The following is a 17,017-nucleotide window of genomic DNA, read 5'->3' on the forward strand; positions in this document are numbered from 1 at the left end:
GGAACCTCTCCCGTCTCCATTGACGACGCAAAGATCATCGCCAGAGGATCAGCAATCTCTTCCCTCGCCTCCCACAGTAACCTGGGGTCCATCCCATCCGGTCCCGGCGATTTATCTAACTTGATGCTTTTCAAAAGCTCCAACGCATCCTCTTTCCTAATGTCCACATGCTCAATCTTCTCAGTCCACTGCAAGTCTGCACTGCAACTACCAAGATCCTTTTCCACTGTGAATACTGAAGCAAAGTATTCATTGAGTACCTCTGCTATTTCTACGGTTCTATATAGACTTTCCCACCATCACATTTGATAGGTCCTACTCCTTCACATCTTATCCTCTTGCTCTTAACATAGAAGCTCTTAACGTAGAAGTATGTGCCAGTGTGACAGAGCTCTGTTACTGTGCCAGTGTGACAGAGATCTGTTAATGTGCCAGTGTGACAGAGCTCTGTTAATACAAAGAACAATACGGCACAGGAACAGGCCCTTTGGCCCTCCAAGCTCACGCCGTTCCCTGGTCCAAACTAGACCATTCTTTTGTATCCCTCCATTCCCACTCCGTTCTTGTGGCTATCTAGATAAGTCTTAAACGTTCCCAGTGTGTCTGCCTCCACCACCTTGCCCGGCAGCGCATTCCAGGCCCCCACCACCCTCTGTGTAAAATACGTCCTTCTGATATCCGTGTTAAACCTCCTCCCCCTTCACCTTGAACCTAAGACCCCTCGTGAACGTCACCACTGACCTGGGAAAAAGCTTCCCACCGTTCACCCTATCTATGCGTTTCATAATTTTATACACCTCTATCAGGTCACCCCTCATCCTCCGTCTTTCCAGTGAGAACAACCCCAGTTTACCCATCTCTCCTCATAACTAAGCCCTTCCATACCAGGCAACATCCTGGTAAACCTCCTCTGCACTCTCTCTAAAGCCTCCACGTCCTTCTGGTAGTGTGACGACCAGAACTGGACGCAGTATTCCAAATGCGGCCGAACCAACGTTCTATACAACTGCAACATCAGACCCCAACTTTTATACTCTATGCTCCGTCCTATAAAGGCAAGCATGCCATATGCCTTATTCACTACCTTCTCCACCTGTGACGTCACCTTCAAGGATCTGTGGACTTGCACACCCAGGTCCCTCTGCGTATCTACACCCTTTATGGTTCTTCCATTTATCGTATAGCTCCCCCCTACGTTAGTTCTACCAAAATGCATCACTTCACATTTATCTGGATTGAACTCCATCTGCCATTTCTTTGCCCAAATTTCCAGCCTATCAATATCCTTCTGTAGCCTCTGACAATGTTCCTCACTATCTGCAAGTCCAGCCATTTTTGTGTCGTCCGCAAACTTACTGATCACCCCAGTTACACCTTCTTCCAGATCGTTTATATAAATCACAAACAGCAGAGGTCCCAATACAGAGCCCTGCGGAACACCACTAGTCATGATGTGGAGATGCCGGCGTTGGACTGGGGTAAGCACAGTAAGAAGTCTCACAACACCAGGGTAAAGTCCAACAGGTTTATTTGGTACCAAATAAACCTGTTGGACTTTAACCTGGTGTTGTGAGACTTCTTACTGTGAACACCACTAGTCACAGGCATCCAGCCGGAAAAAGACCCTTCCACTACCACCCTCTGTCTTCTGTGACCAAGCCAGTTCTTCACCCATCTAGCCACCTCCCCCTTTATCCCATGAGATCCAACCTTTTGCACCAGCCTGCCATGAGGGACTTTGTCAAACGCTTTACTAAAGTCCATATAGACGACATCCACGGCCCTTCCCTCGTCAACCATTCTAGTCACTTCTTCAAAAAACTCCACCAGGTTAGTGAGGCATGACCTCCCTCTCACAAAACCATGCTGACTATCGTTAATGAGTTTATTCCTTTCTAAATGCGCATACATCCTATCTCTAAGAATCTTCTCCAACAACTTCCCCACCACAGACGTCAAGCTCACCGGCCTATAATTACCCGGGTTATCCTTCCTACCCTTCTTAAATAACGGGACCACATTAGCTATCCTCCAATACTCTGGGACCTCACCTGCGTCCAGTGATGAGACAAAGATTTGCGTCAGAGGCCCAGCGATTTCACCTCTCGTCTCCCTGAGCAGCCTTGGATAGATTCCATCAGGCCCTGGGGATTTGTCAGTCTTTATATTCCCTAAAAAACCTAACACTTCCTCCTTTGTAATGGAGATTTTCTCCAACGGGTCAACACTCCCCTCCGAGACACTGACTAATGTGCCAGTGTGACAGCGCTCTGTTAATGTGCCAGTGTGACAGAGCTCTGTTAATGTGCCAGTGTGAGAGTTTGAACATTGCAGTGTAAGATCTCTGAGGTGTAACAATTAAGGCCCAAAGCTTCACCCCAGCCCCAGTCACATCTGTATTTTATAATTTCCTGGGGTGTGTGTGTTGCTGGCTAGGCCAGCATTTATTGTCCTTGAGGAGGTGCTGGGAGCTGCAGTCCCTGCCCTGTAGGTATACCCACCGTGCTGTTAGAGAGGGAGTTCCAGGATTCTGATCCAGTGACAGGGAAGGAATGGCTTGTCGGAGAACCTGCGGGTGGTGGTGTTTCCATGCATCTGCTGACCTTGTTTTTCTCGTGATCATGGGATTGGAAGGTGCTGCCTACGGAGTCTCCCTGAGTTGGTGCTGTGTAGATGGTACACACGGCTGCCACTCTTCCTCAGTGGTGGAGGGATTGAGTGTTTAAGGTGGTGCTTTGAGTGCCAATTAAGTGGGCTGCTTTGTTGTGGGTGGTGTTGACCTTCTTGAGAGTTTTTGAGCTTCACTTATCTGTACAAGTGGAAGGTTTTCCATCCCAACTCCTGACTTGTGCCTTGGAGCCAGTGACCATTCTTTGGGAAGTCAAAAGCAGGCGGCACAGTGGTTAGCACTGCTGCCTCACAGCGCCAGGGACTCAGGTTCGATTCCCAGCTTGGGTCACTGTCTGTGTGGAGTCTGCACATTTGGGCGGCACGGTAGCACAGTGGTTGGCACCGCTGCTTCACAGCTCCAGGGTCCTGGGTTCGATTCCGGGCTCGGGTCACTGTCTGTGTGGAGTTTGCACATTCTCCTCGTGTCTGCGTGGGTTTCCTCCGGGTGCTCCGGTTTCCTCCCACAGTCCAAAGATGTGCGGGTTAGGTTGATTGGCCAGGTTAAAAAAAAAAATTGTCCCTGAGATGTGTAGTTAGAGGGATTAGCGGGTAAATATGTGGGGGTAGGGCTTGGGTGGGATTGTGGTCGGTGCAGACTCGATGGGCCGAATGGCCTCCTTCTGCACTGTAGGGTTTCTATGTTCTATGTTCTACCCATGTCTGCATGGGTTTCCTCCAGGTGCTCCAGTTTCCTCCCACCGTCCAAAGATGTGCGGGTTAGGTGGATTGGCCGTGGTAAATTGCCCCTTCGTGTCAGGGGGACTAGCTAGGGTAAATGCATGGTGTTATGGGGATAGGGCCTGGGTGGGATTGTGGTCGGTGCTGACTCTTTGGCCGAATGGCCTCCTTCTGCACTGTAGGATTCTATGATTCTATAAGAGTAACTCTTTGCAGAATTCCCAGCCTCTGAACAGAGCTGGGCCGGTTAAACCGGAATGAAAGGTTAGCAGGAAAAACTGTCACTGAACAATGGGTGACCTTCACAACAGAAATGGTCCAGACACAGTCAAGGTACATTCCCTTCCAAGGGAAAGGTAAGGCAAACTAATCCACTGCCCCCGGATGGAAAGGAGATTGGGATTAAGATAAGGAAGAAAAGGTGTGCTTGTGACAGGTGTCAGGTAGGAAATACATTGTGAACCAAGAGAAATTCAGAAGGTTCAGAGGGGAGGTGAAAGAGTACATTCGAGAAACAAAGTGGGATTATGAGAAAAGACTGGGAGCTAACGTGAAGGAGAATCCCAAAGTCTACTATAGGCACATAGATAGTAAAAGGGTGGCAAAAGGAAGAGTATTACCCTCATCAGGGACCTTGAATGGAATTTACACATGGCAGCAAGGGGCATGGGTGAGGTGCTAAGCAAATATTTTGATCTGTCTTCACCAGGGAGGTAGATGCTACCCAGGACATGGGAACATAGGAGGAACCTCTAACACGAGAAGGGTTCAAAATTGATAAGGAGGAAGTGTTGAATAGACTGTCGGGACTGAATTTTAACAAGGCCCTGGGACTGGAGATGTATCCAAAGATATTGAAGAATGTGCGAATGGAAATTGCAGGAGCGTTGGCCATAATCTTCCAGCTTCTCCAAACTCAGGAGAGGTGCCAGTCAAGGAAGAGGCAGCATTGATATCGAAAAGGGAAATGGTGTTTGACTAACTTGCTGGGGTATTCTGAAGTGGTAACAGAAAGGGTCGATGAGGGTAATGCTGTTGATGTGGTGTATATGGACTTTCAGAAGGCGTTTGATGCAGTGCCACGCAACAGGCTTGTGAGAAACGTTATAGCTCCTGGAATAAAAGGGACAGCAGCAACGAGGATATAAGATTGGCTGAATAATAGGGAGCAGAGTAATGGTCAATGTATATTTTTCAGGCTGAAGGAAGGTTTGCAGTGGTGTTATAGAATCATAGAATTCGACAGTGCAGAAGGAGGCCATTCAGCCCATCGAGTCAGCACCGACCACAACCCCACCCAGGCTCTTATCCCCATAACTCCTGGAACCCCTGATGAACGGAGTGGGAATGGAGGGATACAAAAGAATGGTCTAGTTTGGACCAAGGAGCGGCGCGGGCTTGGAGGGCCGAAGGGCCTGTTCCTGTGCTGTATTGTTCTTTGTTCTTTGTTAACCCCGTAAATTTACCCTAGTTAGTCCCCCTAACACTAAGGGGCAGTTTAGCACGGTCAATCAACCTAACCTGCACATCTTTGGAGTGTGGGAGGAAACCGGAGAACCCGGAGGAAACCCACGCAGACACGGGGGGAACGTGCAAACTCCACACAGACAGTGACCCAAGCCGGGAATCCCCAGGGATCGGTATTGGGATCCTTGCTTTTCCTAATGTATATGAATGATCTGGATCTTGATGTGCAGGGGACAATTTCAGAGTTTGCGGATGACACAAAACGTGGAAGCATTGTAAACTGTGAGGAGGACATTGTGGAGCTTCAAAAGAACAGAGACAAGTTGGTGGAGTGTGCGGGTAGGTGGCAGCTGAAGTTCAAAATGGAGAAGTGTGAGGTGATGCATTTTGGTAGGAAGAATATGGAGAGACAAAACAAAATAAAGAGTACAACTCTTCAAGGAGCGCAAGACCCACGGAAAGGGACTGGCCCAGATGGGTTACCCAGACATACACTCTGATCCTGCGCGGATCAGCTGGCGGAGGTATTCACAGACATTTTCAACCTCTCTTTACACCAATCGGAGGTCCCTATCTGCTTCAAGAAGACGACCATCACCCCAGTGCCAAAGAAAAGCCAAGCAGCGTGCCTTCATGACATCCATCATTATGAAGTGCTTCGAAAGGCTAGTAATAGCACGAATCAATTCCAGCCTCCCGGACTACCTGGATCCACGACAGTTTGCCTATCGCCGCAACAGGTCCACAGTAGACGCCATTTCCCTGGCCCAGCACTCAACCCTGGAACACCTAGATAACAAGGACACCTGTGTCACACTCCTATTTATTGACTACAGCTCAGCCTTCAACACTATTATTCCCACGAAACTCATCTCCAAACTCTGTGGTCTGGGTCTCGGCTCCTCCCTCTGTGACTGGATCCTGAACTTCTTAACCCACAGACCACAATCAGTAAGGATAGGCAACAACACCTCCTCCATGATCATCCTCAACACCGGTGCCCCACAAGGCTGTGTACTCAGCCCCTTACTATACTAAATCATATTTAATATTAATATTCATTTATGATCTCACCCATCCCCTATGTCAGAGCCACAGGAGATGGGTGAGATCCCAAATGAATATTTCTCATCAGTATTCACTGTTGAGAAAAGCATGGATGTTAGAACATAGAACATAGAACATAGAAAGCCACAGCACAAACAGGCCCTTCGGCCCACAGGTTGCGCCGATCACATCCCCACCTCCAGGCCTATCTATAGCCCTCAATCCCATTAAATCCCATGTACTCATCCAGAAGTCTCTTAAAAGACCCCAACGAGTTTGCCTCCACCACCACCGACGTCAGCCGATTCCACTCACCCACCACCCTCTGAGTGAAAAACTTACCCCTGACATCTCCTCTGTACCTACCCCCCAGCACCTTAAACCTGTGTCCTCTCGTAGCAACCATTTCAGCCCTTGGAAATAGCCTCTGAGAGTCTACCCTATCCAGACCTCTCAACATCTTGTAAACCTCTATCAGGTCACCTCTCATCCTTCGTCTCTCCAGGGAGAAGAGACCAAGCTCCCTCAACCTATCCTCATAAGGCATGCCCCCCAATCCAGGCAACATCCTTGTAAATCTCCTCTGCACCCTTTCAATGGCTTCAACATCTTTCCTGTAATGAGGTGACCAGAACTGCGCGCAGTACTCCAAGTGGGGTCTAACCAGGGTCCTATAAAGCTGCAGCATTATCTCCCGACTCCTAAACTCAATCCCTCGATTAATGAAGGCCAGTACGCCGTACGCCTTCTTGACCGCATCCTCCACCTGCGAGGCCGATTTAAGAGTCCTATGGACCCGGACCCCAAGGTCCTTCTGATCCTCTACACTGCTAAGAATGGTACCCTTCATATTATATTGCTGCTTCATCCCATTGGATCTGCCAAAATGGATCACCACACACTTATCCGGGTTGAAGTCCATCTGCCACTTCTCCGCCCAGTCTTGCATTCTATCTATGTCTCGCTGCAACTTCTGACATCCCTCCAAACTATCCACAACACCACCTACCTTGGTGTCGTCAGCAAACTTACCAACCCGGCACGGTAGCACAGTGGTTAGCACTGCTGCTTCACAGCTCCAGGGTCCCTGGTTCGATTCCCAGCTCGGGTCACTGTCTGTGTGGAGTTTGCACGTTCTCCTCGTGTCTGCGTGGGTTTCCTCCGGGTGCTCCGGTTTCCTCCCACAGTCCAAAGATGTGCGGGTTAGGTTGATTGGCCAGGTTAAATATTGCCCCTTAGAATCCTAAAATGCGTAGGTTAGAGGGATTAGTGGTTAAATATGTGGGGGTAGGGCTTGGGTGGGATTGTGGTCGGTGCAGACTCGATGGGCCGAATGGCCTCCTTCTGCACTGTAGGGTTTCTATGATTTCTATGATTTCTAACCCATCCCTCCACTTCCTCATCCAGGTCATTTATGAAAATGACAAACAGCAAGGGTCCCAGAACAGATCCCTGGGGCACTCCACTGGTCACTGACCGCCATGCAGAGAAAGACCCCTCCACAGCCACTCTCTGCCTTCTGCAGGCAAGCCAGTTCTGGATCCACAAGGCAACAGCCCCTTGGATCCTATGCCCTCTCACTTTCTCAAGAAGTCTTGCATGGGGGACCTTATCGAACGCCTTGCTGAAGTCCATATAGACCACATCCACCGCTCTTCCTTCGTCAATGTGTTTGGTCACATTTTCAAAGAACTCAACCAGGCTCGTAAGGCACGACCTGCCCTTGACAAAGCCGTGCTGACTACTTTTGATCATACTAAACTTCTCTAGATGATCATAAATCCTGTCTCTCAGGATCCTCTCCATCAACTTACCAACCACTGAGGTTAGACTCACCGGTCGGTAATTTCCCGGGCTGTCCCTGTTCCCTTTCTTGAATATAGGGACCACATCTGCAATCCTCCAATCCTCCGGAACCTCTCCCGTCTCCATCGACGATGCAAAGATCATCGCCAAAGGCTCCGCAATCTCCTCCCTCGCCTCCCACAGTAACCTGGGGTACATCCCATCCGGTCCCGGCGACTTACCAACCTTGATGCCATTCAATAGTTCCAACACATCCTCTTTCTTTATGTCCACATGCTCGATCCTTTCTGTCCACCGCAAACCAGCAGTACAACCACCCAGATCCCTTTCCACCGTGAATACCGAGGTAAAGTATTCATTAAGCAGCTCCGCCATTTCTAACGGTTCCGCACAAACTTTTCCCCCTTCACCTTTTAAGGGTCCTATGCCTTCACATCTCATCCTTTTACTCTTGACATATTTGTAGAAAGCCTTGGGGTTCTCCTTAATCTTACCCGCCAAGGCCTTCTCATGACCCCTTCTCGCTCTCCTAATTTCCTTCTTAAGCTCCTTCCTACATCCCGTATACTCCTCTAAATCCTTAACACCTCCTAGCTCTCTGAACCTTCTGTACGCCTCTCTTTTCTTATTCACCAGGTTCATCACAACCTTCGTGCACCACGGTTCCCGTACCCTACCAACACCCCCCTGTCTCATCGGAACGTTGTCATGCAGAGCTCCAGACAAACATTCCTTGAAAATCCTCCACTTTCCTTCGGTACTTTTCCCCAAGAATGCCTCCTTCCAATTTACCCGTCTAATTTCCTCCCTGATGACACTGTATTTCCCTTTACTCCAGAGAAACACTTTCCTAGCCTGCCTGATCCTATCTCTTTCCAATGCTATCATGAAGGAGATAGAATTATGATCGCTATCCCCAAGATGTTAGGGAACTTGGGGAATTAAATAGTGATGTCTTGAGGAGTGTACATATTACAGAGAAGGAGGTGCTGGAAGTCTTAAAGCGCATCAAGGTAGATAAATCCCCGGAACCTGATGAAGTGTATCCCAGGACATTGTGGGAGGCTAGGGAGGAAATTGCGGGTCCCCTTGCTGAGATATTTGAATCATTGATAGTCACAGGTGAGGTGCCTGAAGATTGGAGAGTGGCAAATGTTGTGCCTTTGTTTCAAAAGGGCTGCAGGGAAAAGCCTGGGAACTACAGGCCGGTGAGCCTCACACCTGTGGTGGGTAAGTTCATAGAAATCATAGAAACCCTACAGTGCAGAAGGAGGCCATTCGGCCCATCGAGTCTGCACCGACCACAATCCCACCCAGGCCCTACCCCCACATATTCACCCGCTAATCCCTCTAACCTACACATCCCAGGAAGGGGCAATTTTTAACCTGGCCAATCAACCTAACCCGCACATCTTTGGACTGTGGGGGGAAACCGGAGCACCCGGAGGAAACCCACGCAGACATGAGGAGAATGTGCAAACTCCACACAGACAGTGAACCGAGCCGGAAATCGAACCCGGGACCCTGGAGCTGTGAAGCAGCTGTGAAGTTGTTGGAAGGTATTTTGAGAGACAGGATCTCCAGGCATTTAGAGATGCAAGGACTGATTAGGGACAGTCAGCATGGCTTTGTGAGTGGAAAATCATGTCTCACAAATTTGATTGGGCAGCACGGTGACACAGTGGGTTAGCACTGCTACCTCACACCGCCAGGGACCCGGGGCGGCACGGTGACACAGTGGGTTCGCACTGCTACCTCACACCGCCAGGGACCCGGGGCGGCACGGTGGCACAGTGGTTAGCACTGCTGATTCACAGCGCCAGGGACCCGGGCGGCACGGTGGCACAGTGGTCAGCACTGCTACCTCACACCGCCAGGGACCCGGGGCAGCACGGTGACACAGTGGTTCGCACTGCTGCCTCACACCGCCAGGGACCCGGGGCAGCACGGTGACACAGTGGTCAGCACTGCTGCCTCACACCGCCAGGGACCCGGGCGGCACGGTGACACAGTGGTCAGCACTGCTACCTCACACCGCCAGGGACCCGGGGCAGCACGGTGGCACAGTGGTTCGCGCTGCTACCTCACACCGCCAGGGACCCAGGTTCAATTCCCAGCTCGGGTCACTGTCTGTGCGGAGTTTGCACATTCTCCTCGTGGGTTTCCTCCGGGTGCTCCGGTTTCCTCCACAGTCCAAACATGTGCTGGTTAGATTGATGCCATGTTAAATGGACCCTAGTGTCAGGGGATTAGCATGGTAAATATGTGGGTTTACGGGAATAGGGCCTTGGGTGGGATTGTGGTCGGTGCGGCTCGATGGGCCAAATGGCCTCCTTCTGCACTTTAGGGATTCTATGATTGAGTTCTTTGAAGGGGTAACCAAGAAGGTCGATGAGGGCAGTGCAGTTGATGTTGTCTACATGGACTTTAGCAAGGTCTTTGACAAGGTACCGCATGGTAGGTTGTTGCATGAGGTTAAATCTCACAGGATCCAGGGTGAGGTATCTAAGTGGATACAAAATTGGCTTCACGACAGAAGACAGAGGGTGGTTGCAGAGGATTGTTTTTCAAACTGGAGGCCTGTGGCCAGCGGTGTGCCATAGGGATCAGTGCTGGGTCCACTGTTATTTGTCATTTATATTAATGATTTGGATGAGAATATAGGGGGCATGGTTAGTAAGTTTGCAGATGATACCAAGATTGGTGGCATAGTGGGCAGTGAAGAAAGTTATCTCTAATTGCAACGGGATCTTGATCAATTGGGCCAGTGGGCTGACGAATGGTAGATGGAGTTAAATTTAGATAAATGCAAGATGATGCATTTTGGTCGATTGAACCAGGGCAGGACTTACTCAGTTAATGGTAGGACATTGGGGAGAGTTATAGAACAAAGATATCTAGGGGTACATGTTCATAGCTCCCTGAAAGTGGAGTCACAGGTGGACAGAGTGGTGAAGAAGGCATTCGGCATGCTTGGTTTCATTGGTCAGAACATTGAATACAGGGGTTGGGGCGTCCTGTTGAAGATGTACAAGTCATTAGTAAGGCCACACCTGGAATATTGTGCGCAATTCTGGTCACCCTATTATAGAAAGGATATTATTAAACTGGAAAGAGTGCAGAAGAGATTTACTAGGATGCTACCGGGACTTGATGGTTTGAGTTGAAAGCAGAGGCTGGAAAGACTGGGACTTTTTTCCCTGGAGCGTAGGCAGGTGAGGGGTGACCTTATAGAGGTCTGTAAAATAATGAGGGGCATAGATCAACTAGATAGTCAATATCTTTTCCCAAAGGTAGGGGAGTCTAAAACGAGAGGGCATAGGTTTAAGGTGAGAGGGGAGAGATACAAAAGTGTCCAGAGGGGCAACTTTTTCACACAGAGGGTGGTGAGTGTCTGGAACAAGCTGCCAGAGGCAGTAGTAGAGGCGGGTACAATTTTGTCTTTTAAAAAGCGTTTAGACATTTATGTGGGTAAGAAGGATATAGAGAGATATGGGCCAACTGGGACTAGCTTAGTGGTAAAAACTGGGCGGCATGGACAAGTTGGACCAAAGGGCCTGTTTCCATACTGTAAACCACTATGACTCTATGAAAGAGATAGAGAATCTGGTGAACTGGTGCGGCAACAATAATCTCTCCTTCAATGTCAACAAAACAAAGGAGATTGTCATCGACTTCAGGAAGCGTAAAGGAGAACATGCCCCTGTCTACATCAATGGGGACGAAGTAGAAAGGGTCGAGAGCTTCAAATTTTTAGGTGTCCACATCACCAACAACCTGTCCTGGTCCCCCCATGCCGACACTATAGTTAAGAAAGCCCGCCAACGCCTCTACTTTCTCAGGAGACTAAGGAAATTTGGCATGTCAGCTATGACTCTCACCAACTTTTACAGATGCACCATAGAAAGCATTCTTTCTGGTTGTATCACAGCTTGGTATGGGCTCCTGCTCTGCCCAAGACCGCAAGGAACTACAAAAGGTCGTGAATGTAGCCCAATCCATCACGAAAACCAGCCTCCCATCCATTGACTCTGTCTACACTTCCCATTGCCTTGGCAAAGCAGCCAGCATAATTAAGGACCCCACGCACCCCAGACATTTTCTCTTCCACCTTCTTCCTTCAGGAAAAAGATACGAAAGTCTGAGGTCACGTCCCAACCGACTGAAGAACAGCTTCTTCCCTGCTGCTGTCAGACTTTTGAAAGGGGTCACGGGCTCAAGGTGAGAGGGGCGAGGTATAACTCAGATATCAGAGGGACGTTTTTTACATAGAGGGTGGTGGGGGCCTGGAATGCGCTGCCAAGTAGGGTGGTGGAGGCAGGCACGCTGACATCGTTTAAGACTTACCTGGATAGTCACATGAGCAGCCTGGGAATGGAGGGATACAAACGAATGGTCTAGTTGGACCAATGAGCGGCACAGGCTTGGAGGGCCGAAGGGCCTGTTTCCTGTGCTGTACTGTTCTTTGTTCTTTGTATCTTGCATTAAGTTGATCTTTCTCTACACCCTAGCTATGACTGTAACACTACATTCTGCACTCTCTCATTTCCTTCTCTATGAACGGTATGCTTTGTCTGTATAGCGTGCAAGAAACAATACTTTTCGCTGTATGTTAATACATGTGACAATAATATATCAAATCAAGGAGCTGGGTGTAAATGTGCTGAGATCATTGAAGGCAGCAGGACAGGTGGAGAGGGAAGTTAATAAAGCTTATATTTTTCTGGGTTTTAATCGGGGCACAGTAACAAATATAGAAGAATCTTCCTGTGCTTACCCCAGGCCAACGCCGGCATCTCCACATCATTTTAATAGGGGCACAGAGTACAAGAGCACTGAACCTAAACAAAACACTAATTAGACCTCAGCTGGAATATTGTGCACGGTTCTGGGCGCCTCTCTATAGGAAGGATGTGAACGCATTGGAGAGAGAGCAGGAGAGGTTTATAGGAATAGTTCCAGGGATGAGAAACTCCAGCTATGAGGATAGATTGGAGAGGTTGGGACTGTTCTCCTCAGAGAGAAGAGGCTGAGAGGAGATTTGATAGAGATGTTCAAAATCATGAGGGGTTTGGACAGAGTCGATCGGGAGAAACTGTTCCTGCTCGGAAAAGGATGGAGAATGAGGGGCACAGATTGAAAGTGATTTGATAAAAAACATTTTCACCCAGCGAGTGGTTGGGGTCTGGAATGCTCTGTCTGGAAGTTGCTGGAAGCAGCTTCAATCGAGGCATTCACGAGGGCACTGGATAATTATTTCAATAGAAACAATGTGCAGGGGGACAGGGAAAAGGCAGGGGGACAGGGGAAAAGGCAGGGGGACGGGGGAAAAGGCAGGGGGATGGGGGAAAGGCAGGGGGACAGGGAAAAGGCAGGGGGACGGGGGGAAAGGCAGGGGGATGGGGGAAAGGCAGGGGGACGGGGGAAAAGGCAGGGGGACGGGGGAAAAGGCAGGGGGACGGGGGAAAAGGCAGGGGGACGGGGAAAAGACAGGGGGACGGGGAAAAGGCAGGGGGACGGGGAAAAAGGCAGGGGGACGGGGAAAAGGCAGGGGGACGGGGGAAAGGCAGGGGGACGGGGGAAAAGGCAGGGGGACGGGGGATAAGGCAGGGGGACGGGGGAAAAGGTAGGGGGATGGGGGAAAAGGCAGGGGGATGGGGGAAAAGGCAGGGGGACGGGGGAAAAGGCAGGGGGACGGGGGAAAAGGCAGGAGGACGGGGTAAAAGGCAGGGGGACGGGGGGAAAGGCAGGGGGACGGGGGGGAAAGGCAGGGGGACGGGGGAAAAGGTAGGGGGACAGGGGAAAGGCAGGGGGACGGGGGAAAAGGCAGGGGGACGGGGGAAAAGGCAGGGGGACGGGGGAAAAGGCAGGGGGACGGGGGAAAAGGCAGGGGGATGGGGAAAAGGCAGGGGGACGGGGGAAAAGGCAGGGGGACGGGGGGAAAGGCAGGGGGACGGGGGGGAAAGGCAGGGGGACGGGGAAAGGCAGGGGGACAGGGGAAAAGGCAGGGGGACAGGGGAAAAGGCAGGGGGACAGGGGAAAAGGCAGGGGGACGGGGAAAAGGCAGGGGGACGGGGGAAAAGGCAGGGGGATGGGGAAAAGGCAGGGGAATGGGGAAAAGGCAGGGGAATGGGGGGAAAAGGCAGGGGGATGGGGAAAAGGCAGGGGGACGGGGGAAAAGGCAGGGGGACGGGGGGAAAGGCAGGGGGACGGGGGAAAAGGCAGGGGGACGGGGGAAAAGGCAGGGGGACGGGGGGAAAGGCAGGGGGATGGGGAAAAGGCAGGGGGACGGGGGAAAAGGCAGGGGGATGGGGAAAAGGCAGGGGAACGGGGAAAAAGCAGGGGAATGGGGGGAAAAGACAGGGGGACGGGGGAAAGGCAGGGGGACGGGGGAAAAGGCAGGGGGACGAGGGAAAAGGCAGGGGGACGGGGAAAAGGTGGGGGACGGGGGGAAAAGGCAGGGGGAATGGGGAAAAGGCAGGGGGACGGGGGAAAAGGCAGGGGGATGGGGGAAAAGTCAGGGAAACGGGAGAAAAGGCAGAGGGACGGGGAAAGGTAGGGGGACGGGGGGAAAGGTAGGGGGATGGGGGGAAAGGCAGGGGGACGGGGAAAAGACAGGGGGACGGGGAAAAGACAGGGGGACGGGGAAATGGCAGGGGAATGGCACTAAGCGATGCTGCCTGTTTGGAGAGCTGATGTAGATTTGATGGGCCGAATGGCCTCTTTTTGATTCAGTAATTCTGTGATATGGCTGATACAGTTCATTACCTCCTCAGGTGTGATGCCATCCTCTGCATAGATGCGAGGGTCCCCTCCGTACTGTAACAGACTTTCCAGAGCTGCCAGGTGGCCCCCAAAGGCTGCCCTATACAGTGGGGTTCTTCCATACGCACCCTGACAGGCAGTAAGCAGAATAAACAAATCAGACATCGATTAAACTATATTCACCCAAACACACCACAGGTAAACTGCATATACACTCACATACATTCACACACACACATGCACACACATACACATGCATGTGCCCACACATGTGCATGCACAAACACACACGTTTAGCCCCAGCCACACACAAACATACATGCATGCACACACGGACACACACACACACACATGCACATGGGTGGATGGGACCTGACGCACAGCCAAATATAGAAGAATAATAAAGACAGTCATTTATTTTAATGGCTCTGATTACACATGGGAGTATGATATTGTTATCACAGTTTTATGATTGAGGGAGAGGCAGGACTGGCAGCTCAATCACACTGGACCGAGAGATCTGGGTGTCTGTGTTCTGGGCAGAGGGATCTGGGTGTCTCTGGGCAGAGGGATCTGGGTGTCTCTGGGCAGAGGGATCTGGGTGTCTGTGTTCTGGGCAGAGGGATCTGGGTGTCTCTGGGCAGAGGGATCTGGGTGTCTGTGTTCTGGGCAGAGGGATCTGGGTGTCTCTGGGCAGAGGGATCTGGGTGTCTGTGTTCTGGGCAGAGGGATCTGGGTGTCGGTGTTCTGGGCAGAGGGATCTGGGTGTCTCTGGGCAGAGGGATCTGGGTGTCGGTGTTCTGGGCAGAGGGATCTGGGTGTCTCTGGGCAGAGGGATCTGGGTGTCTCTGTTCGGGGCAGAGGGATCTGGGTGTTGCTATGTGGGTGCAGCGGGTGATATAAAAGGCCAATGGGATGTGGGTATTTATTACAGAGGGACTGGAGTATAAGAGTAGGGAAGTGTTGCTGCAATTGTATCGGGTGTTGGTGAGACCACATCTGGAGGATTGTGTCCAGTTTTGGTCTCCTTATTTGAGGGAGGATGTGGTGGCATTGGGGGCAGTTCAGAGGAGGTTTCACCAGACTGATTCTGGGGATGAAAGGGTTGACGTATGAGGAGAGATTAAACAGTTTGGGTTTATACTCGCTGGGGTTTAGAAGGATGGGAGAGGGTCTGATCGAGGGATATAACATTTTAAAAGGAATTGATAAAGTAAATGTAGACCCAATGTTTCCCCTTGTGGGACAATCTGGAACAAGAGGTCACAGGTATAGACAATTGAATGCTTGGCTAAAGGACTGGTCCAGGAGGGAGGGCTTCATATTCCTGGATCACTGGGACGTTTTCAAGAGAGGAGGGCACCTGTACAAGAAGGATGGGCCACAACTAAATTGGAAGGGCACGAATATCCTGGCTGGGAGTTTTGCGAGTGCAGTTCGGGTGGGTTTAAACGAATATGGCAGGGGGGTGGGGATCAAAATATTAGGTCTACAAGTGGAGAGGCTGGGGACGAGCTTGGGGCTGGGACAAGGCTGACAAAGAAGAAGAGCACTCTGGGGGAGGATGACCTCACTGGGCCTGGAGGTCTGGAGTGCTTATACTTCAATGCAAGGAGCGTAGCAGGTAAGACAGACGAACTTAGGGCCTTAATGCTCACGAGGAATTTGGATGTGGTTGCGGTGACAGAGACTTGGTTGAAAGAGGGACAGGACTGGCAGCTGAATATTCCGGGGTACAAGTGTTTTAGGCGAGACAGAGGAGGGGCCAAAAGAGGTGGGGGAGTAGCGGTATTAGTTAGAGAGCATATTACAGCGGTGCAGAGGGAGGACAATTCAGAGGGGACGTGTAACGAGTCACTGTGGGTGGAGCTTAGAAACAGGAAAAGCGCAGTCACTATGTTGGGAGTGTACTACAGGCCCCCCAACAGCCCAAGGGAAGTGGAAGAACGAATATGTCAGGAGATACTGGATAGGTGCAGGAAAAATAGGGTTGTTGTAGTGGGAGACTTCAATTTCCCTGGTATAGACTGGAAATCGCTGAGAGCTGGGACTCTGAATGGGGAGGAATTTGTAAAATGCGTACAGGAAGGTTCTTTGGAACAATGTGTAGATAGCCCGACGAGAGAGGGGGCTATACTGGACCTAGTTCTGGGGAATGAGCCCGGTCAGGTCTTCAAAGTTTCAGCGGGGGAACATGTGGCAAGTAGTGACCACAATTCTGTTAGCTTTAGGATAGTGATGGAAAAGGATGAGTGGTGTCCCAAGGGTAAGGTGTTGGATTGGGGGAAGGCTCACTTTAGTGGGATTAGGCAGAAATTGGCAGCTCTTGATTGGGAGAGGCTGTTTGAGGGTAAATCCACATCTGGCATGTGGGAGTCTTTTAAGGAACAGTTGTTAGGGCTACAGGACAGGCATGTGCCTGTAAAAAAGGATAGGAAGGGTAGGATTCGAGAACCGTGGATAAACCAGGGAAATTGAGGGATTGGTCAAAAAGAAAAGAGAGGCGTATGTTAGGTCCAGGCAGCTAAAAACAGAGGGAGCTCTGGAGGAGTACAAAGAAAGTAGGAAAGAACTCAAACGGGGA

At 50.7% G+C, this 17,017-nt stretch overlaps 1 protein-coding gene across 2 annotated transcripts in view; it reads right to left on the bottom strand.

Annotated features, from left to right (window-relative positions):
- LOC144504645 (IQ motif and ankyrin repeat domain-containing protein 1-like) overlaps positions 1–17,017 on the bottom strand; it is a 137,147-nt gene that overhangs the window by 88,220 nt on the left and 31,910 nt on the right. For both annotated transcript variants that reach the window (XM_078230338.1, XM_078230330.1), the window contains one exon: positions 14,437–14,562. In XM_078230338.1, the coding sequence (XP_078086464.1) occupies positions 14,437–14,562 (126 nt within the window). The remainder of the gene's footprint in view (positions 1–14,436; positions 14,563–17,017) is intronic.

This window comes from Mustelus asterias, chromosome 2 (genome assembly GCF_964213995.1).
Source record: "Mustelus asterias chromosome 2, sMusAst1.hap1.1, whole genome shotgun sequence".
Taxonomy (NCBI): domain Eukaryota; kingdom Metazoa; phylum Chordata; class Chondrichthyes; order Carcharhiniformes; family Triakidae; genus Mustelus; species Mustelus asterias.